Here is an 18,748-nt window from a genome sequence, read left to right on the forward strand (position 1 = left end):
CCGCATGTATCCCAATTGTAACTTGAAATATATAAAGAGCGTTTGCCCAGCAATTATTTTCATCTAGGCAGGTATACACAATCCAAAATTCAACCTGATGATCTTATCGTAGCGGTGTAAAAAAGCCGTTGCGAAGCGATATTCGTATAAGACAAGACAATCCCGGTAAACGTTAATTCTTTCTACTACTGCAAGTTCTAGAACCTTGTTGGGTCCGTTCCCGTGTCTACTAACCAATCAGAGTTCATCTAATTCCAATCATGATCATCAAACTTCCATCTCATTTCCTAAAGCAGACTAGAATGACGTAGGTAACAAGAGGTAATAGAGCCATAGGGCAGGCTCGAGGGACCGAAAACGAAAGGCTCGTAGGGCTTGTAGGCTCGGTGACTTCCCTAAGTCAGCCTCCCTTTCCTTTCTGACCCGCAACCTTAAATAAAGCCTTCTCCCCTCTTTTGAAGCTTTCTCCTCTTCGCTCAAATCAGTCTAGGACGAATCTATCGAATCAGTTTTACAGTGAATACAGATATCAACATCTTCATACGCAATCATGGCCTCCGCAGAAGTATGCCCCATCGTCGGAACAACAAACCACACTCTCCCTCCATCCCACCCTAAGATCGACCTCTCGCTTCCTGGCCAGACATGTCCAGTCGTCGGTGCCAAATCAGAGCACCACACCAAGCTCCACCAGCATCCCCCGGTGCCCGAGTCCGAGGCTACTTCCCCTGTCACCAAGTCCGTTAATTCGCCTGACGCCCAGGCCTGCCCTGTGTTGAGGAACGTCGTCAATGAGGCTAAGAGCCAGGAGATGGGTGAGTACCTATATATCCCTTAAATAGTCCACTCTCCCTTCCTTTCCTGTTGCTGACCCGATATATGTCACAGACGACCGCGTGTGTCCTGTAGTCGGACCCGTCACCACCGTCCTCCCACCACACCACCCCAGCACAGCTAACTGTGCCGACGGCGATGTCTGCCCCATCACAAAGGCCAAGGTAGGACACCACAAGGACAAGGTCGTCGTCCACCCCGCCGTCGAAGGGGCCTCAGGTGTCTGCCCCGTGACTGCCAAGCATGCGTAAATATAGCCAATTGGTTCATATATGGCTCGTTTATATGGTCTATTTGATGTTCAATTAGTATGGGATATGGTTTAGGGATCTCACAAAATGTACTTGGTTAGGTGTTATATGAGTATGGATGATTCCTGTATGGACAATGAATGAATACACGAGTGAGTGATTAAGTCACACGAGCAAACTGCATTGTTGCTGATGTTATGTCTGTTTATAATGAATTTGTGATGCAATCTCGGTATATACTCAATAGCAAACTAGCCCCGGCCCGTTGATAATATACACGGCCTATAAGGGTAGAAGCCTTCCAGAAACACAAATTTCGTGTTTCTCGACGTACCTATATATACCAATAAGTGGACGATAGCCATTGATAGTGTTCAGGGGCACACACCAACCCTTACTGCCCTTGTAAGTATGCCTGAAACTTCTTTCCCTTGCTCATACCCATACCCTAAAGAGGACCTTCTCCTAAATTATGTAGCCAAGGCAAACGTGTGGCGTTCCCAACCGTACGTTCTCGCGAGACGCCTGCCATATAATCTCATTACTACGAATCCCAACTTGCCACTTTGTGGTTCATTCAACAGGATAGTTTCCTTTATGTCCCAGTCCAAAGGTGGTTCGAAGTGCCACCCCGATCCGAACATCTTTTCGGCCTTAAATCCTACCGCTATCATTGCGTAGACGAAGTCATTCCACGTAACGTCTCCTAGCTGAGAAGTGTCAGGTTGGTCGTATAGAATGGCGTTGAACACCTTCATCGCCCGTTTGTCGACCTTAAACAAAGGAGTCGGGGGTGGCGGAGGCGGAGCTAAAGTGGCTTCTCCTTCAGCTTCGGCTTCGGTTTCTTCAGTGGCCTTTTTAGTTGACTTCCCCTTTGCTTTACTCTTAATTCTTCGCTTGACTTTCTCGTTTTCTTCTCGTACTTCCAGCATGAGTTTGTCGAACTCATCCAACACACTCTCCCCCTTCTTTCCCTTTTTGGGCGTTTCGGATGGTGCAACCCATAACTTAGTCCTGTTCACATTGCGGTTGAAGGCGTGGAGTACTGCTGGTGATATTCCATCTACCTTTTTCAGTTCCGGGAGTATCCCTTCCCAAAACTTGTCGGTTAGATGTTCAATGACTTTTCTTGTCTCAATAACCTCTTGAATCGGGCGCGCTTTTGATGGGTACCAGGGAAGTGTTCCTGACGAGGCAACTCCAATGAATGCAGCCATTTCTTTCCAACTCCTGTCATCCAATTTATGGAAATTGTACATGTATTTAAGTGAGTTGGTGACGCCTGTTGTTAAATCAGCTGTGTGTTGATCATAGTACTTCGAATAGGCGGACATCCAAGGTTGGAAAAGGTCCAGTTGATGGATACACTCGCAGAGGACACCGATGGTCGAAACACGATCCGCCACTAAATCGGTCAAGAGGCTTCTCGTCGCAGGCTCGCGTCGAACGAGGAAATCTAGCTCGGTGACGAGCCCCCTGGCGCCTAAGACGAACAGCTGTTGCTTAGATCCAAGATTCTCCACGATATTTATTAAATCGTCTCGGGCCTTGTCGATAGGGCATGAATCAAGTCGGCTCGTGATTTTACCTTGTTGGTCACGGCAGTAATACTGTCGCATTGGAGGCGAGCTAGAAAACTTGTGGAAGGTACCCATATCACTGAATGTCCACGCAGAACGCAGTAACGTATGCATGAAGTCGTAGACCGCTGCACCCAACCCTAGCGGCAGTTCCTTCTCCGGGGACATGTCAACTTCATGTTCATCGAGAAGGTGAATCAAATGAAGAAGCTTGTCGAGTAGGACGGTCGGGATGTCTATGGCTGAAAATGCCTCTATCATAACCAAACGCCATATTCGCGCCCAAAGAAAATCAAGCTCGGACTCGTCAAATACCGGGTGCGTTTTTCCCTCGGCATCAGGTATACATTCCAATATGTGCTCTGACATGGTCTTCAAAACCATTGACAAGTAACCAGGATCCTCCTTTAGGGCGAAAAGGTGATCCTCAGCACTAGCTTTCTGAGCTCTAAGAAGAGCTTCGATACGATCGAAGTCGGTATCTCTTGGCGCCTTGAATAGATCCTCGAATGCTGAGATAGCTAGGGACTCGACGCTTTCGGAGCTGATTTTAGCCGAGAGTATTGGAAGTTCGGGTCTTATTCGCATTACCCCCGTCACTGGCACCAATACGTCGTTTGGCATATCGTGAAGTATCAGAGTGCAGCATTTGACGAGGAAATCGTATAGGCGATCTTGGATCTCCAAAATCCAGAGGCCGATACTGGGATTAATCATCGCACGAGTAGGATCCGTTTTCATTGCCTCGTCATCGTCATCCCAGTAGTAGAGCTGACCATATGTCTCTTCAGTGATGCGCCCTCTAAATAACATGGAGTGGCGAGGAAGATACACTGCTTTGATCAGATTAGTCCTCACCGCGAAACTTGAGGACCCGTAATCGGCGTAGACAAAGGTGTCGGGCGGATTCGTCCCGCGGCCATTTAGCATTAGAAGGAGTGGCTCTGTCTTGCACAAGTCTTCAAGGTTGATATGTGGCCACCAGAATGGGGTGAGATCTTCGGCGTCGGCTTGAGTATGGGGTGAGTACTCGTTATGCAAGCGTCTCCAGAGTGCAACTTCGGGGCGGTGCATTGGTGGCATGTTGGGCCAAGCTTCGAGTAATAGCGCCTTGCGTTTGGACTTTGACTTGTTCTTCCAACGCTTTTGGATTATTTCTTCGTGCTGGCCTATAATCATGTTCAAGACCCGTTGGTTTTTGAGGATCCTCGTCACTCTCGGTTGAGCCAAATTTCGAATCTCTTCTGGTGACCGCGGGAGTACGTTAGGTGGGACTTCAGTGTCTCCCGTGTTTCCCGTGCTCGCACTCGCGTCACCCTGAGGGGGATTGTATTCTTGTTGTGAAGATTTTTCACCCTGATCAAGCTCTGGATCGCCATCATTTGATCGTGGCGACCCCTGAAGGCTTAAAGTTTTCGAGCTATCACTTGGGACAGGATTCTGAGAGTGATGGGATTCCGCTGCCATTTCGATAGTTTGAATTGAAGAGGGATTACTGTCGGTCTCGGGATGACTTTGAGACGTATTGGAATAGCCTTGAGAGTTGCCGTCGTTTATTTAGACGAAACTCTCTAACTGGTTAGATGGAGCCTATATTTATAAATTATCTCTAAAAGTTGTCGACACCAACATCTAGAAATGTTATGATGTTATGGGTGGAATGGTATAGGTTTAATAATGTGAGAATGTAGGAATCCATGGTTATAGTTCATGTATTCGCGCTTTCTTTTAACAGAACCTTTCAATAATCAACGAATGATGGTGGCCCCTTCTCATTCATGTCGCGTACAGCAACAAGCAGAAGGACCCACCATGTTTATGAGCAAACTTGCAATTTCCATCTCCCAAACGAATAGCTCGTGACTAAACGCGTAAACTAGAGATGAAGCTTCATGCGCGTATGTAGGTCGACCGTTCAACGTTTATTGAAGGCCCCACACCAGAAACACACGTACGCATTGGAAGTACTTCAATACCTGTGTACATATGTAGTTATAAATTCATTACGTCTGGGGGGCGTTTTGGGATGAGATAAGCCCGAAAAAATCCTCATTTATATCATGAAGTTGCCTTTCTCCATGAGTACGTCAATGAAGCTCTAGATATTAGGACCTAGCATTTACATGGGTCAGGGTGCAGGGTCAGTGCATTTTATTTTCCCGATTGACCTAATGCAGGAACGGGTACTAATTGTGGCGCGGGCCCACTCCCTAAAACGGAAGGTACAATGTGGCTGTAGCATGCATCGACCAATCAATTCATCTCCGATCTAATATTGACCCACTCTACCAGCCCCCGAATTGTACCCCTCATAACCCTAGACGCGCAAACAAATTCCCAACCATCTCAATATCATCAATTGTTGTGTCGCCTATAATAAAAGCGCAAAGTGCATTGGTAGGACTAAAACATCTTCTTTGTCTTGTAGATCTTTTTTCTCCTTCGAAGTGTAAGGTGCAAAATCTCGCAGCCCTCAGCCGTCTCAAGCAAGTTATCTTGAGGTGTTGATCAATATGCATCAAAATCTGCCGATCTCTTTTCTTTTCTTACTGTCTGCATTTGATCCCTCATCCGCGTTGCCATTTTTCACAAAAAGACAACCAACGGAATCATTGGTCGCTCGTGCTACATATTCTATCGTACCGATTGATGGAGGTTCAGGTTCAACAGACACTGTTATCGAGACCTCTCCACCAGTCACGGATACAATAATAGTTACTGCTGATCCCGCAACACAAACGGTCTCTACTACGGTTTCTGTCATTAACATACAACCTACAACTGACGTTGTGACGACTACTGTCACTGAAGATAATAACACTTCGACTTCAACATTAGCTTACCCAACTTCAAAGCCAAGCATAACACCAACATCATCCACCACAACCACGATTTCATCAACCACATCAACTACGTCGTCAAGTACGGTAGCTACATCTACTCAGCTACCAACGGAAACTTTGCCACAACCAACGACATCCACTATCGCTTCCTCTAGTGCTTGGACTACATATGTACCTACGTCAAGCTGGAGCTGGAGTTCCACCACATCCTACGATAACGGCGCATGGCACACAACCTACCCCGCCTGGAACGGTACCATGAGCCACCGTGTTGCGCGCCAAAATTGAGATGACTTACACTTGCACCAACCGTACAGCTGTTGCATTGGAGTTTTGAATTGTATGAATTATATGCGGTATATATACAGAATGTGTAAGGAGAGACCAGATGAGGAAATGAAATACGAGGAATAATGTAATGTTTGGAAACCGGCTGGATATAGGGAACGGAAAGGAGTATAGGAAGGAATTCACGCGCCCCAAGCGCTGGAACGCGTGGACTTGACACTACATATAGGGTTGGGAAGATGTCAAACGCAGCAATGAAGCTGTCACTCAAAGAATTGTTATCTTAATGTAGAGTGGATTTACCATGTAAATAGCAGAAGTTTTAAAATATTTTAACCTACTTTATCGTTCGCATCCGTCGGTCATAAGCCATTTCCTAAACAGGCAATACGGTTTGAACCGGGACCAATGAAGCTTCGGAGCTTTCTTAAGGATGAGGGTACCTAGGTATGATGAAGCTCATAAATCCGAATTGGCGCACTATCGTGATCGAAATCAAAGAAATGGAAGCTTCGAGAAAGCGTTAGCAATACCGGGAACTGACGGTCGATGGATAGCCATTTTTTCTATCTCCCAATTTATGCGCAAAATGCTTAGATCCCTACTCCAAAAAGACGAGTCAAAAGGCTGAAGGTTAAATGGCTTGTAGCATGCGATAAATAACAATGCTAGGTATATATTTAGTTCCCTTAAATCTTTCCGTCCTTGAGCTTGTAAACTGCACTACCGTTCATCGGTCGACTAACAACAATAGCTCCCTCTAAATCTTTTTCGCTCAGTTGTCGCTTAGAATAGTACTTCTCGAGCAACGCTTTCTTGATATCCTCGATTTTATTAGCAGGTACCAAATGGACGCTGCATCCACCCCAGCCAGCACCCGTTAGCCGGCTACCGTAACTCCCGGCCTCACGAGCAATTGTGCACAGCTCGTCAATCTCGGGGCAACTGCATTCATATAGGTCTCGGCATGAGTCTTGAGTTTCATTCATCAATTTTCCAAGTCTTCCGTTGTATTCAATCGTGTGCTCGGAATCGGGAGCTTGCGCCGGATCTTCGAGAAGAGATAAGAATTGGAGGACGCGCAGGGCCTCGGTAAATACGTGCAGCGCCCGTTGGCGAATCTTGAAGCGTTCGCCCCGCACCGGGAAGCTGGACATGAAGCGAGCCCTCACGTCTTCAACCGATATACCGATACCCGAGGCAATTTCTTCTACGGTGTATCCTTCTTCTTGGGTGAGCGTGGTCTTAGTCAGCTCAATTAATTCGGTCAATTGTTCGGGCATTGACTTTTGTGTGTCTTTGAAGTAGTTTTGGTGGAATCCGCGAATGGATACACCTAATGGGCCCGCATCTTTGGGGAGTTCAGTTCCCTTGGGAGATAGCTTGGCATTCAGATACGCCGCTGCCATACTGCATTCGACGACTCTGAGATTGTAATGAATTGGCCCAGTTTCTTGCTTGTTTGATGTGACGAATGATTGTGCGACCATGAAGCAAAGTTCGGGATTTGTTTTAGGGAAATACACCGGCCGCGCTGAGAGGGATGGAGTGAAGGAAACTAGTAGAGCCGACCCTCGTTCGGAGAACACTGAAGCAGATTGGTCCATTCTACAAATAATTAATAAAATTTCCTGCAATCGGGGGAAAAAAGTAGACTTACCCTCCAGAGTTAACGCCGACAGCTCGTTCACTTACGATCGCGACCTCAGTAAGTGCCTTCTTGTCGACATCACGCTCGCCGTTGGCGATCATGACAGCTAATGCGCTGGCGCTCACAAAGGCAGCGCTAGAGCTGAGACCACCACCAGCGGGCACCGTTCCATCCATCAACACCTCCATACTCTTTGGTTTGAAATCAGCACCATATTTCTTCCTCAGCAATTGTAAAGCTCCTCTTAATCCGGACTTGAAGTAATTAGTCCATTCGTGCACAGTGGCGTCGATTTCGACCTCGGAGTAGGAGACGCTGAATTCGCGGGTGGGGAATCGCTCATTGTCGACGTTCGCTAGCTTAATCTTGTAAGTGCCGTCTTGAGAGGGTTCGAGATCGGTAGAGACGGCGAGAATGACATCGGGGGTCATTCCCATAGGTAGGACGGAGTAAAGCGAGTAGTCGATATGCTCGCCGATGATATTCACGCGACCTGGCGATCGTGACACAAATTGGGCGGGGCTTCCATAGAGGGCGTGGAACTTGTCGAGTAGATTGTTCCACCTCACAGTCTGGTCGGCCAAAGCCTGTTGAGTGTATATGTCCTGCAGCGCAGTGACCGTAGGTACGGGTCCCGACATATTGCTCGGTTTGGGGATGAAGCTTCAGAGAAACGACACGTCCCGGGAAAAGAAGGAAAAAGAGAAAAGGCAAAAATATGAAGGTGGTGTTGTCTACTTCCGTCTAAGTGTAACCGCCCCGCTTCGAGCTGAGAGAGCTAGATGGGATGTACCTTTTTGCCCCCCCTGTCTAATCGAGATAGAGTTTCTTAACAGCAGCGATCGGCTTTTTTGGTATATATCGCCAAAACAAAATTGAGTAGAAAATACAAAATGGTAAATAATATTCTAGAGAATAAAAAATTTATTTGAGGGAATTATACTAGGTTTTACAATTAGAATCAAAAGAAATCACAAGATCGCAAAACACGTTCATTTTTCCATGATCGTCATCAGGTACCTGCCCACCTTAGCTAGGACTAGAAATACCCCGCGACCAGCCGCGCCGAGGAATTGGCCGGAAACCGTCATTGTGCGATACTAGCTAACCCGAATGAGTCCCCCGCACCTTCGCAGCTCCCCATGCCTTCGGTTTTTATTAACAGCGGACGGAATTATTATGCATCACATACATTAGCGGTAACCTTCACTTATGCAGATACTATGACGACAGTGGCTGGAAATTCTAAAATTCCCTCAATCAATTCACTAGAACGAATTCTAAGGCTATTTGACTGAATTAACCAAACCCATCTCGCCAATTCTCTGAATTGCCTAACGAAATGTCGTCTCAGCCCTCCTCTAACAACCACATCATGCGGCCCACCCATCGGGATGGAATGCCATGAGATCATACCATTGAAACACGGCGCCGATAAAGAATGTCCAGGATCCGATGAAGGACGCGATAGTCGAAGTACCCATATCCTCAAGGAAAAGGGAGAATCCAGCAATCGCGAAATTGGCCGAACCAACGGAACTCCAGAATGTAGCCTGCCAAGCGGCCGACCCTGGCTTGGGCTTATACCAACGATCTTGCAGCCAGATAAGAAGGCTCAGATTTGCAAGAAAGAACATAGTTCCTCCAATTGACAGTGGTCCGAATAGAAAGAGCTGAGATCCCATTATATCGTCGGGCGATAAGACACCTGGCCAACCACCCACGACGGTAATTGAAAGAATCATACCTCCGAAGAATTGCACCAAACTTGACTGGAAGGGGACCGTTCGCATCGCGGTTTTAAAATCGGTCATCGTAGGTATCCAAGACCAGGCGCTGCTGCCAAGCAATGCTGGTTTATACATTTTCGTGCTGCCATCTTCCGTCTTGTATTCAACGGGCTCGAACGTGCCCTTGTCGGCGTTCCATCCTGCGACTAATGCCAGATTGCCACCAGATACGAACATGAGTGCACCGAAGAGAGTTGTTAGAGGTATTGCTAACTCGATTTCGTTGTCGAACAAGGTCTCCGGAATAAAAGCGGAGAGCAAGGCGAAGAAGGCGTTGATCGTAAACGATATCGATCCGACCACAAATAACATAGCAATGACCCAATTCGCATCCCGATACGGCCAGATCGTGAACATCCGACCAATTTGATCCATTATCGAGGGTGGCTCGGGGGCTTGTTCAACATCGAATACGGACTCTTGGCTAGCTGTTTCCTTCATTTCTCGACAGTATGAGCTGTAATCCGCGTAGTCAACCGGAACTAGAGTTTTGCGCCATCGGAGAGCTTCGACATCGCCCGCCATTGTATGTCGTCTCGGGTCCCGGGCATTCTGAGGAGGTAGACCGAGCGGCCCATCTGGCCCGTAGAAAGAAGCCCGAAGTGATGCTGATGCGTTCATTGTGAATTGATTAAATCGTCAAAGAATCGAAAGAAAAAAAAGAGCCGTCCGAACTCCTGGTCCGTAGGCTCGTAAATGAACCTGTCTCGCGATCGAATACGGGCCACCGAAATTAAAAGAAGCGAGCTCAAATGAGGCAACTCAAGAAAACAACTAAAAAATGAAAAAGACGGCCTGCGCGAGAGACAAGAAGTGAAGCAGAAAACCGCAGTACTTGATGGTTTATTTTATGCCATGATCTATTTACACGAAGGTCCGTCTATATAATAACGATATCTAGCTGAAAACGGAGTCTGTGCATCGTGGCTATGAGATCGCCCATTGGTTTGGATACCTAGTTGGCGATCCTGTCACGGTAGTGAGATATCGGTTCGACCCCTTTGAAAACACTTTGTCCCGACTATCATGGCATTTGAGGGGAATGTCGCAAACATCTTTGAAAGGCAAAACGAAACTATAAGACGAGATCAGCTTGATCGTCGGACGGCTCACTAGGATTCCATTTATCCTGGATCTTAACAACATATTCTAGATGGCATTGCAATAATATCGTCATCTTGAAATATTCATATGTGGGCGAAATAAGAGTAGTAGGCGTTAGTCACATAGGCTAACACTACACGCCTAGGGTCGGCTTCAGAATTGCAGCTTGGCTTCCTATAAGAGCCAAGTGCGGGGGTGAGAACCATAGAACTAACCCTGGAACTTCGATATAGTGGATCGAGCGGTTAAACAGGATCTTCGCTGTTCTGTTTTAGATATGTTGCTTGGCTGCCTGATCGAGCTTGGTTAACTAATGTCAACCACATGGTATATCGAAATACCTACATACGTCAAAGAGAACCCTGGGGAGATCGATCTAGATTTTCAATCCGCTAATACTTGCGCCCTATCATAGAACCAGGTCCTCTATACGGAAAACTCGGCGAAGCTTACGTACACCGGCAGACGGTTCTCCGTATGGAGAAAATATTTAGTGGGAAACCCGAATGCACGGGTTGAGTCTTGGCTTCCAATTCAGTCCAAATACGCCGCTTTGTCCACGACTTGTTCATGAGTCAATGGCTAGCGAGGTGTCAACCTCAGCGCAAATTTCGCAAATTACGTGCTTTGAAAATTCTACTTAAATATGATATTCCATCATAAGCGTTATGGAGGTGTCGCGAATAAACCATTCCGTGTCAGAGATCGTTCGACACCCTGTACAAGATCGTCTTTTTGTCCTGTAGCTCCTTGTTGAAGTGCAACTGAGACATCACGATGGTTGCTGATATAGAATCTCGGGCTGGCATAGCCTCAGCGAATCGCCCAAGCACCGATAACCCACCCCATTCTTACGGGAGCCCCCTTGACAGCTCTATCGACACTGAGAAACTTGGGAGGAGCAGGCCTGATGTCTTTGCCAATGGATGGATGGAGATAGGCTTCTGTGTCTCCGTCCTCGGTTCGATGATGATGGCGGAGTTCCTTATTAGTGGTTTTAGTGTGCTACTGCCAGTACTTATCGAGGATACTGGTATCGACCCAAACCAGAGAACTTGGCCTGTCACTGTCTTCTCCCTCGTCACCGGCTCATTGCTATTACCTTTCGGTCGCCTTACCGATATGTTTGGCGGCTTTTCAATTTACTTCGGCGGGATAGCGTGGCTAATGGTATGGGCACTGATTGGTGGCTTCAGCCGTACTTTACCAATGGTCCTAGCGACTCGAGCTCTACAGGGAGTAGGAGCAGCTGCTTTCTTACCTGCTGGCACCACCTTACTAGGAACGACCTATCGTCCCGGCCCGCGGAAGAATACTGTCTTCAGCTTATATGGAGGTTGCGCACCGCTTGGGTTCTTCTCCGGCATTATTATTGCTGGTGTCGCTGGCGAGTTTCTGTATTGGGGTTGGTTCTTTTGGATTGCCTCTATACTGTTAGCCGCTTTGTGCACTATCACGTACTTCTGCGTTCCCCGCGAGTTGAAGCGAGGTGATTGGTCTTCAATGGATTGGTGGGGATGTCTTACCAGCGTGTCGAGCTTGAGTCTACTCACATATGCCATCACCGATGCTTCTCATGTCGAAGGCCATTGGGCATCGCCCCAAATTATCGTCACGTTCATACTTGGAATCATTGCTCTTGTAGCATTCATCTATGTGGAGGGATGGGTTGCGGAACGACCTTTACTGCCCCCAAGCTTGTTCGCGATCAAGTATATCGGTCCACTCTTCCTCGCCCTTTTCTTCGCATGCGGAACTTTCGGGATATACCTCTTTTATGCAAGCTTTTAGTAAGTCATATTCTGGTTGCGACTCGATAGCATTGGAACTGAGCGATTAACCCTTGTCAGTATTCAAACGGTTCTTGAGATCCCGCCCCTAATCGCTGCGGTGTGGTTTGCTCCGATGGCCGCAGGTGGAATTATCATCGCCCTACTAGGTGGACTTACACTCCACCGCCTCCCCGGCACTATACTATTCCTTGTATCTGGGGTGGGTTATGTGCTGTGCGCCCTTCTGTTCGCTTTGATGCCTGAGAACCCCAATTATTGGGCGTGGGTCTTCCCGGCAATGGTATGCACCACTATAGGCATCGATATCAGTTTCAATGTTGGTAGTATTTTCATCACTACGAGTGTTCCAAAAGATCAACAAGGCCTGGCAGGAGCGTGTATTAATGGGCTAGTGTTTTTGGGAATCAGCTTTTTCCTCGGCTGGGCCGATTTTGCGGTCGCAAGCAACTCGAGTGACGGGCTGGGGCAAAGTTACAAAGTGGCATTTTGGTTTGCCGTCGGATGCGGGGCCATGGTCATTATTCTAGTCCTGGGCTTTATCCGAATCGGCAGGGCGAAGAGTGATCTGACAGTAGACGAGAAAGCCCAGCAACGGGAGCCTGCATATGGTGACAGCGAGCAAGCGAGACAAGAAGCGGCCAATCCCGCATGAGGGAATTGTGCTTAGATACCTAGGTATCTCGCTTCGCACCGTATAATTACAATCCCGGCAATATTAGAAGGAAAAGAGACAAGGGAAAAATGATAGGCCTCAATTAATAGAATTGGATATAAAATTAATAAGCTTCTAGAACAGATATGTAAATAATAGGTAGTATAATATTCCTGGTAGTTGCAATATTGGGGGCGTCCCCTGTCCGTGCGTTTCAATGTCGTTTCGTACCTTTCGCTAACATTTAATTTCTACTTACGATTCAATGTTTTTGTATACTCCGAATTTTATAGTCATTATTCTTTGACGATGGGACCGCCGATGCTTCCTTTGGGATTTTCTTGTGTCCGCATGGACGATCAGCTGGAATTCTCACCGAATCCCTGTTGGACTTGCCGAAGGAGGCGTCTAAAATGTGACGGCTGTCTTCCGACTTGCTTTAAATGCAAGACAAAGGGCCGAGAATGTCTCGGATACGGCACCAACAAGCCATTAGTTTGGGCCGGCCTAGAAAGTAGGGGAAAGATGGTGCGCCAGTGCTTTGGGGAGCAGACGATAGAGTCATTGGCTAGAAAACAGCGACTTGCATCCCTGAATTTGCTGTTAAACAAGACATTAACAGACCCGGCTTTTCAGGACCTAAGTCCTCGGGCGAGGCATCATATTTCTTATTGTATGTGATAGCTGTCTTTACAGATCCTAATTGCTAATATTTATTCCAGATATTGACCGGTGTTGCCTTGAATGCACTTTATACGAGCCGGAGGCGCCAAATGCGTTCAAACAGTTCCTCACTTTGATGCCTGGTAATCCGGTACTAATCCATAGCATTTTAGCTGTCGCTGCCTCCCATCAAGCGCGAGCAGTGGCTCAATCAGCCGCTTCACCATCTGAAAATGGAATTTCCAGACAATTAGCTCTCAATTGCACGGAAGTGACCAGATTCAAGCCTCCCAATGATGCGTCTTCCGCTCATTACTCAGACGCTTTGACCCATTCATCTATAAGTCTTGGCGCTCTGAGAGAAGCCCTGGCAAAGACTGCCGAAACTTTGGATGCGCTGATCGCTGCGGTGATCTTGTTAATCTGGGTAGACGTAGTGGATTCGGGAAAGTCGGCCTGGAAACATCATCTAGAGGGACTCAAGGTGTTACTTTCGTCGCAACGAGCGGAATCGCGACCGAATGCTACTTCGACACTCCAAACCTGGTTCGAGGAGACTTTTTCGATGTGAGTTGTAAATGAGTTGAGGTACAAGATTACTACCTAGGTATTTATTAACAGGGAAATAGTTTATCAACCATTGGTTCTACATTCGATCCCAGGCTGTTACCACTTCTTAATATTTTCTCACAATCCGAATTGGACCAAATTCTGGGAGGTACAGAGTTACACAGCTGGATTGGCTGTCCGGCCGACCTTCTCAGTACTTTGCATACTTTCAACGCCACCGCAATTACCAGCGAACCTCCGTCATCGCAAGATGTTACTAGGTGGTTTACTCGAATACAGGATTTCGATACTGAGAAGTGGGCTGCAGAATGTCCACTACCAGAATCAGCACAATCTCGGCGTTCGCTTGGCGAAGCCTGGAAAGGCGCCATTGAAATCTACGGTCGACGAGCCTTAAGCGGACGATGCGCAGACTTCCAGGAAGTATCTGATCAATTGGTTCAGAGCACACTATCTCATCTTAGTCAGATCGATCCTAACGATACCCATTTCAAGGGAACAGTCTGGCCAATGTTCGTCGTAGGGGGCGAAGCTCGGACAGACGAACAACGCCAGGCTATTTTAACTGCTTTTGGGCATTTGCTCGAATTCTCGCATCTATCGATGTTTTACTTGGCGCTTGGCCAATTGAAGAGGGCTTGGTCTCATTCAACGCCATACCCACCAGGAAGTTCTTGGATACATGAGATTTGGGAACACGGCGAAGGCCTTCTACTCATTTAATGCAGCGAGTTTCTTGAGTTCCCCAAGCAGACGAGACCCTAATTTAATTACTCGGAGCCCGAGCGGAAGCAATATTTAAGAAAGAAAGCAAACGCATATAATGTAAGAAATACCACATTCTGTCTACTCAAACAGATATTCTAGCATGTTATTGTAATGTTCTAACTAATACGGATTACGTCGCAGAATTAATCAACGAGAACGCATTTATCAATATTAATCTTATTGGAATAATTTATTCTAAAATGATGTATCTCATTTTCCGGTGGCAGCGCCTTTCTTCTGTTCCTTCGCCAATTTACGATCCTGTTTCTCTTTCCGCCATTTGACTCCATACTTCATAACCATGAATATCATCGGCGAGAACGCTATGTATATGAGACCAAGAATTGTAAATGACCAACCAGTACCAACACCATTTATCATAGGTCCAATCACCGCGGTCGCCGCAGCCCCGACTAAACATCTGGTCAGATTATTACTCGCAGTAGCAGCACCTGCACTGCCGGGGTTTACGTCGACGAGGAGGACATTGATCGAATTACTGAAGCCGACTACCGCCCAGCCCAGTAAGAACAGCAGTACACACAGTACGGCTATATGGGCGCGGTATTGAAACACCCAGCCCCAACCGAGGATGCATGCAATCGTCAAGCACAACATCGGGACACCGATTTCGAGTCGCGCACGTTCAATCGGGAAATCGGACAAATCTTGCTGCTTGCTGCGCTCATAGGGAACACCCAATAACTTACAATGCCGTCGGTAGTTCCAATTCATCAATTTCCCGTTGATGAAGGCAGCAATTATGCTACCACCAACCATGGGAAGGTACATGAGTCCGACTTTGACCTGATCAAAGCCGTATTTCTCTGATAATTGCGTGGGCATGGCGGTGGCGACGCAGTAGAAGCCCGTGAATGCAATGCTTCCGTAGGAGAGCAGGACAAACATCTCCTTCTCGCAAAGGATGATAATGGATTGAAGGATATTGACCTTCTTGATGCGGAGGCTGCGTTTCGTCGAGGCGTGCGAAGTCGTGTGGGCTAAGGGATCGCCGTTTAATTGTTGGTTGCGCCGTTCGCGACGCCGTCGTAGGGCGTCTTTGGATAATTGCCACAACGTACGATAAGCTGGATGCGGTCGGATCGAACCATCACCCACGATTTCCCGACACGTCTCTGGCAAGAAGAAAGCATGAATAGTGAGAACGATCCCCGCTAGAATCGACAAAAGCCAGAAGATCCATCTCCACCCCGCATACTGCGACAGAACACCTCCTATGATAGGACCAACAGCTGGTGCTAGCAGAATCGGGAGCGAAGTGTAACCAACATAGTGACCTCTCTCCGCTGAGGTGATACAATCTGCTACAACTGCTTGACAGAGCGCTACAGTCGTACTCGAGCCCGCGGATTGCAGCATGCGCAATACTAATAAGGCCGGATAAGAAGGCGCCAAGGCACATCCGATGTTGGCGCAGATGTATATGATAAAGCAGATAAAATAGGCCGGACGACGACCCGCTGTATCAGCCAAGGAACCGACGAACATCGGCGTCAGCCCCTGGAAAATCTATAGGTGGACATTAGCGATTTCAGTCCGGTCCAGTCCAGCGAATCATAACATCAACCTCGAGTCCAATTAACTTACCATATACGTAGTAACAGTCAAATTGATCTGACTGACCGTGACGTGGAAATCCGTCGCTATGGTGGTAAGCGCCGGTAGATAGATCTGCGCCGTCAGAGGCGAAAAGAAAGCCCCGATGGCGGCACCGATCACGATGCCTCTCTTCTCCCACTCCGTGAAGACGGAGTAGTTGGGGCGCGCCTCGACGACGGGCTTTTCGCTTGGTGGTTCGGCTGGGAGAGTGCCATTTTCTACATCCTTTTCATTTTCGGGGGAGAGCGTGCCGGACCCATTTTCTATGCTTTTTTCCTCCGCGGCTAGGGAGAGGATGCCGTTGTTCCTGTCGTCATCGTTGTTGAGGGAGGGTTCCGGCATCTCTATTTAGATAGATACCGATCTGAGATGTTTTAACAGACCCACAGACGTTGAAGCTTTAGAGATTCACAGTCGCATTTGTCTATTCTCGATTGGGTCGGTCTACTTATTAAATAAATTTGTTGGTTCGATATTGGGTCGCTGCCGGGTTATACGATGGTGTCGTTAGCCGATTTCGCTTGGCGGCAATTCCATAAAGGGTTAGTATTTGCGATATAGTCTTGAAATTACACATTACCGGAGCCGAAACGGCTTTGTGGATACTAGAAGAGGGAATTCACTGACGAATTACAACACGGAAACGGTTCGGACTAGGACTAATTTCCTCGTTTTTGCTAGTCCGAGGACCGAAGTTCGTAGATGGGTAATAGTAAATAGTAAATCTTGGGTCTATACCCGCTCTCTCTACCCCCGGGCGAGGTAGCGGTGACAACGACATGCATGCTAAATGACTCATTTTTATTTGTGCGTGAAGATACATATGCATCATAGACCGTAGGCCGCAGAATCATCTGCCCCGTGCCTGTTTTACCTGCCTGTTTCATGCAGCGTCGTGATGGGAACTGGAGAATATGATAATGTCCGGCCACTGAAAATTTGTGCTGGGGTTACGCCGGACACGGCAATTGGGGCTTGGATGTGACCCTCTTATGCACGGTAGGGAGGGGCTCCGATCGAGTTATGATTGTTCGCCTGCATGTTATGTACATCAAGGTTGGTACGGGACGGATATTATTCTTCGCTGCCCGCCGTCTGCCTATCGCGGTCTCCGGCTTGCTGTGTTGGGTTCTCCGTTCACGGGTATAAAGCGGCTTGGCTTAGTGTTTCCGGACGTGGAGCCGTAGGGATCTGGACTTGGATACCCGGAGGCGGGATGTAACGCACTTCCGACGTCATACTCCGTATGCCGGACCTTGAGAGTAGCTTGTAGCTAGAATAGAATACGTGCATGGCCTTAGCCAGATTTGGGGGTTTAATGCTTAGTAAAGTGCCTAATTGCTTTTATCGTTGAAGTTTTATCGTTCGTGCTTTTGATGGGCTTTTTAAGGAGGTGTATATGATACTAGTCGACAAAAGAAGACATCCGGCAAGAGACAGAAGTATGTATCGCTGGAAGTTTACAAGAAATTGGCATGTCCGGAAACTCCTCGAGCTTCCTTCGTCCTGTAGAGGTGGGAAATTTAAATATGCGGGATGGTTTGGATGGGAAGATGGCTGATGGTTGTAAATTATATGGGTTGTTGTACAAGTAGACCAGTGCATAATACTTTCATAAATGAATAAAAATTTGAAGAAATTATTATTTAAATCCAATGATGGCAAATTGCGAAGGAATCGTGGATGTGTAAATAATACATGGAATATTCTTCACGCGTATGCTATTGTGCATTTTGTTGTGATGGTAGGGGGCGAGTTCCATTAGGTCGACTAGACGTGTAAAAGTTGGAGAGAAATGAAAGGTGGAAAACACAGAGTAGAAAGAAAATATAAGAAAAGAAAAGAAAGGAAGGTCGAAGCAAGAAGTAAAATAAATAAATTAGAAATTTAAAATGAGAAAGAAAAAAAAAAGTTGCTCTTTCTAAGACTCGAACATGGTGCATCGTGAGATAGGATCATCAGAATTCTGTTGCGGCTCTTTTTCAGGAATCAAACTTACGCTTCTGAGTGAGGCGATTATAGTATCCGTGCCGTTTCTGAGGCATTTACCAGTTGAGCCAACCCTTCTTTGCAGTTGGGTCTGCAGTCTCGTCGAGTACTGGTAGTGCCGCTGGGAGAAGGAACCTTTACAATTACTTATCTGCTTTACGTGGTTGGTAAGTGGCAGGAGCAATTGCCTTGTTTCAGTTGGCTTGTGCATTTTAAAACCACCTATTGGGTGATACAGTTGCTCAGGGTTACCATGTTGCAGGCTTCACCCGGTAGAACCACTGGTTCTGCACGGGACTCCCTGCTTACCATGGATTTCCAGGTCAAAAGTGCTCATTGCAGCCAAGTGACT

The 18,748-nt window shown here is 47.2% G+C and overlaps 8 protein-coding genes across 8 annotated transcripts; 4 read left to right on the forward strand and 4 right to left on the reverse strand.

The window, feature by feature from the left end:
• The first annotated feature begins 70 nt into the window (after positions 1 to 70).
• On the forward strand, positions 71 to 1,434 carry F4822DRAFT_420176 (uncharacterized protein). Its single transcript, XM_051459680.1, has 2 exons — positions 71 to 815; positions 889 to 1,434. Exons 1-2 carry the CDS (start codon positions 551 to 553, stop codon positions 1,083 to 1,085), a joined length of 462 nt encoding a protein of 153 aa, XP_051309090.1. The 5' UTR covers positions 71 to 550; the 3' UTR covers positions 1,086 to 1,434.
• F4822DRAFT_420185 (uncharacterized protein) lies at positions 1,435 to 4,466 on the reverse strand. Its single transcript, XM_051459681.1, has 2 exons — positions 3,064 to 4,466; positions 1,435 to 3,006 (listed from the first exon to the last, which is right to left on the reverse strand). Exons 1-2 carry the CDS (start codon positions 4,130 to 4,132, stop codon positions 1,556 to 1,558), a joined length of 2,520 nt encoding a protein of 839 aa, XP_051309091.1. The 5' UTR covers positions 4,133 to 4,466; the 3' UTR covers positions 1,435 to 1,555.
• Positions 4,467 to 5,021: 555 nt separating this feature from the next.
• Positions 5,022 to 6,179, forward strand: F4822DRAFT_73356 (uncharacterized protein). The gene has a single exon (XM_051463899.1). The coding sequence runs from the start codon at positions 5,179 to 5,181 to the stop codon at positions 5,794 to 5,796; it is 618 nt and encodes a 205-aa protein (XP_051309092.1). The 5' UTR covers positions 5,022 to 5,178; the 3' UTR covers positions 5,797 to 6,179.
• Positions 6,180 to 6,456: 277 nt separating this feature from the next.
• F4822DRAFT_73354 (galactokinase) lies at positions 6,457 to 8,511 on the reverse strand. Its single transcript, XM_051463898.1, has 2 exons — positions 7,457 to 8,511; positions 6,457 to 7,404 (listed from the first exon to the last, which is right to left on the reverse strand). The coding sequence occupies exons 1-2, from the start codon at positions 8,086 to 8,088 to the stop codon at positions 6,486 to 6,488; spliced, it is 1,551 nt and encodes a 516-aa protein (XP_051309093.1). The 5' UTR covers positions 8,089 to 8,511; the 3' UTR covers positions 6,457 to 6,485.
• A 271-nt stretch (positions 8,512 to 8,782) lies between these two features.
• F4822DRAFT_73352 (uncharacterized protein) lies at positions 8,783 to 10,011 on the reverse strand. Its single transcript, XM_051463897.1, has one exon. The coding sequence runs from the start codon at positions 9,856 to 9,858 to the stop codon at positions 8,821 to 8,823; it is 1,038 nt and encodes a 345-aa protein (XP_051309094.1). The 5' UTR covers positions 9,859 to 10,011; the 3' UTR covers positions 8,783 to 8,820.
• Positions 10,012 to 10,751: 740 nt separating this feature from the next.
• Positions 10,752 to 12,792, forward strand: F4822DRAFT_73364 (membrane transporter). Its single transcript, XM_051463900.1, has 2 exons — positions 10,752 to 12,131; positions 12,192 to 12,792. Exons 1-2 carry the CDS (start codon positions 11,119 to 11,121, stop codon positions 12,784 to 12,786), a joined length of 1,608 nt encoding a protein of 535 aa, XP_051309095.1. The 5' UTR covers positions 10,752 to 11,118; the 3' UTR covers positions 12,787 to 12,792.
• Positions 12,793 to 13,060: 268 nt separating this feature from the next.
• Positions 13,061 to 14,828, forward strand: F4822DRAFT_73431 (fungal-specific transcription factor domain-containing protein). The gene is made up of 3 exons (XM_051463901.1): positions 13,061 to 13,459; positions 13,509 to 14,016; positions 14,079 to 14,828. Exons 1-3 carry the CDS (start codon positions 13,096 to 13,098, stop codon positions 14,740 to 14,742), a joined length of 1,536 nt encoding a protein of 511 aa, XP_051309096.1. The 5' UTR covers positions 13,061 to 13,095; the 3' UTR covers positions 14,743 to 14,828.
• A 169-nt stretch (positions 14,829 to 14,997) lies between these two features.
• Positions 14,998 to 16,749, reverse strand: F4822DRAFT_434444 (major facilitator superfamily transporter; the record flags this gene model as incomplete). Its single annotated transcript, XM_051462007.1, has 2 exons — positions 14,998 to 16,317; positions 16,396 to 16,749. 2 exons carry the CDS (start codon positions 16,747 to 16,749, stop codon positions 14,998 to 15,000), a joined length of 1,674 nt encoding a protein of 557 aa, XP_051309097.1.
• Between the last annotated feature and the right edge of the window lie 1,999 nt (positions 16,750 to 18,748).

The sequence above is a fragment of the Hypoxylon trugodes genome, assembly GCF_022578975.1.
Source record: "Hypoxylon trugodes strain CBS 135444 unplaced genomic scaffold F4822scaffold_11, whole genome shotgun sequence".
NCBI lineage: Eukaryota > Fungi > Ascomycota > Sordariomycetes > Xylariales > Hypoxylaceae > Hypoxylon > Hypoxylon trugodes.

Excerpts from the sequence above, each read along its gene's own strand:
- F4822DRAFT_420176 (XM_051459680.1), top strand. The coding sequence starts at position 551 with ATGGCCTCCGCAGAAGTATGCCCCATCGTCGGAACAACAAACCACACT. Across the intron at positions 816-888 it reads GGCTAAGAGCCAGGAGATGG|ACGACCGCGTGTGTCCTGTA; the intron begins GTGAGTACCTAT and ends TATATGTCACAG.
- F4822DRAFT_420185 (XM_051459681.1), bottom strand. The coding sequence starts at position 4,132 with ATGGCAGCGGAATCCCATCACTCTCAGAATCCTGTCCCAAGTGATAGC. Across the intron at positions 3,007-3,063 it reads TTTCGCCCTAAAGGAGGATC|CTGATGCCGAGGGAAAAACG; the intron begins CTGGTTACTTGT and ends TGGAATGTATAC.
- F4822DRAFT_73356 (XM_051463899.1), top strand. The coding sequence starts at position 5,179 with ATGCATCAAAATCTGCCGATCTCTTTTCTTTTCTTACTGTCTGCATTT.
- F4822DRAFT_73354 (XM_051463898.1), bottom strand. The coding sequence starts at position 8,088 with ATGTCGGGACCCGTACCTACGGTCACTGCGCTGCAGGACATATACACT. Across the intron at positions 7,405-7,456 it reads GTCGGCGTTAACTCTGGAGG|AATGGACCAATCTGCTTCAG; the intron begins GTAAGTCTACTT and ends AATTATTTGTAG.
- F4822DRAFT_73352 (XM_051463897.1), bottom strand. The coding sequence starts at position 9,858 with ATGAACGCATCAGCATCACTTCGGGCTTCTTTCTACGGGCCAGATGGG.
- F4822DRAFT_73364 (XM_051463900.1), top strand. The coding sequence starts at position 11,119 with ATGGTTGCTGATATAGAATCTCGGGCTGGCATAGCCTCAGCGAATCGC. Across the intron at positions 12,132-12,191 it reads CTCTTTTATGCAAGCTTTTA|TATTCAAACGGTTCTTGAGA; the intron begins GTAAGTCATATT and ends AACCCTTGTCAG.
- F4822DRAFT_73431 (XM_051463901.1), top strand. The coding sequence starts at position 13,096 with ATGGGACCGCCGATGCTTCCTTTGGGATTTTCTTGTGTCCGCATGGAC. Across the intron at positions 13,460-13,508 it reads GAGGCATCATATTTCTTATT|ATATTGACCGGTGTTGCCTT; the intron begins GTATGTGATAGC and ends TATTTATTCCAG. Across the intron at positions 14,017-14,078 it reads TTCGAGGAGACTTTTTCGAT|TTTATCAACCATTGGTTCTA; the intron begins GTGAGTTGTAAA and ends ACAGGGAAATAG.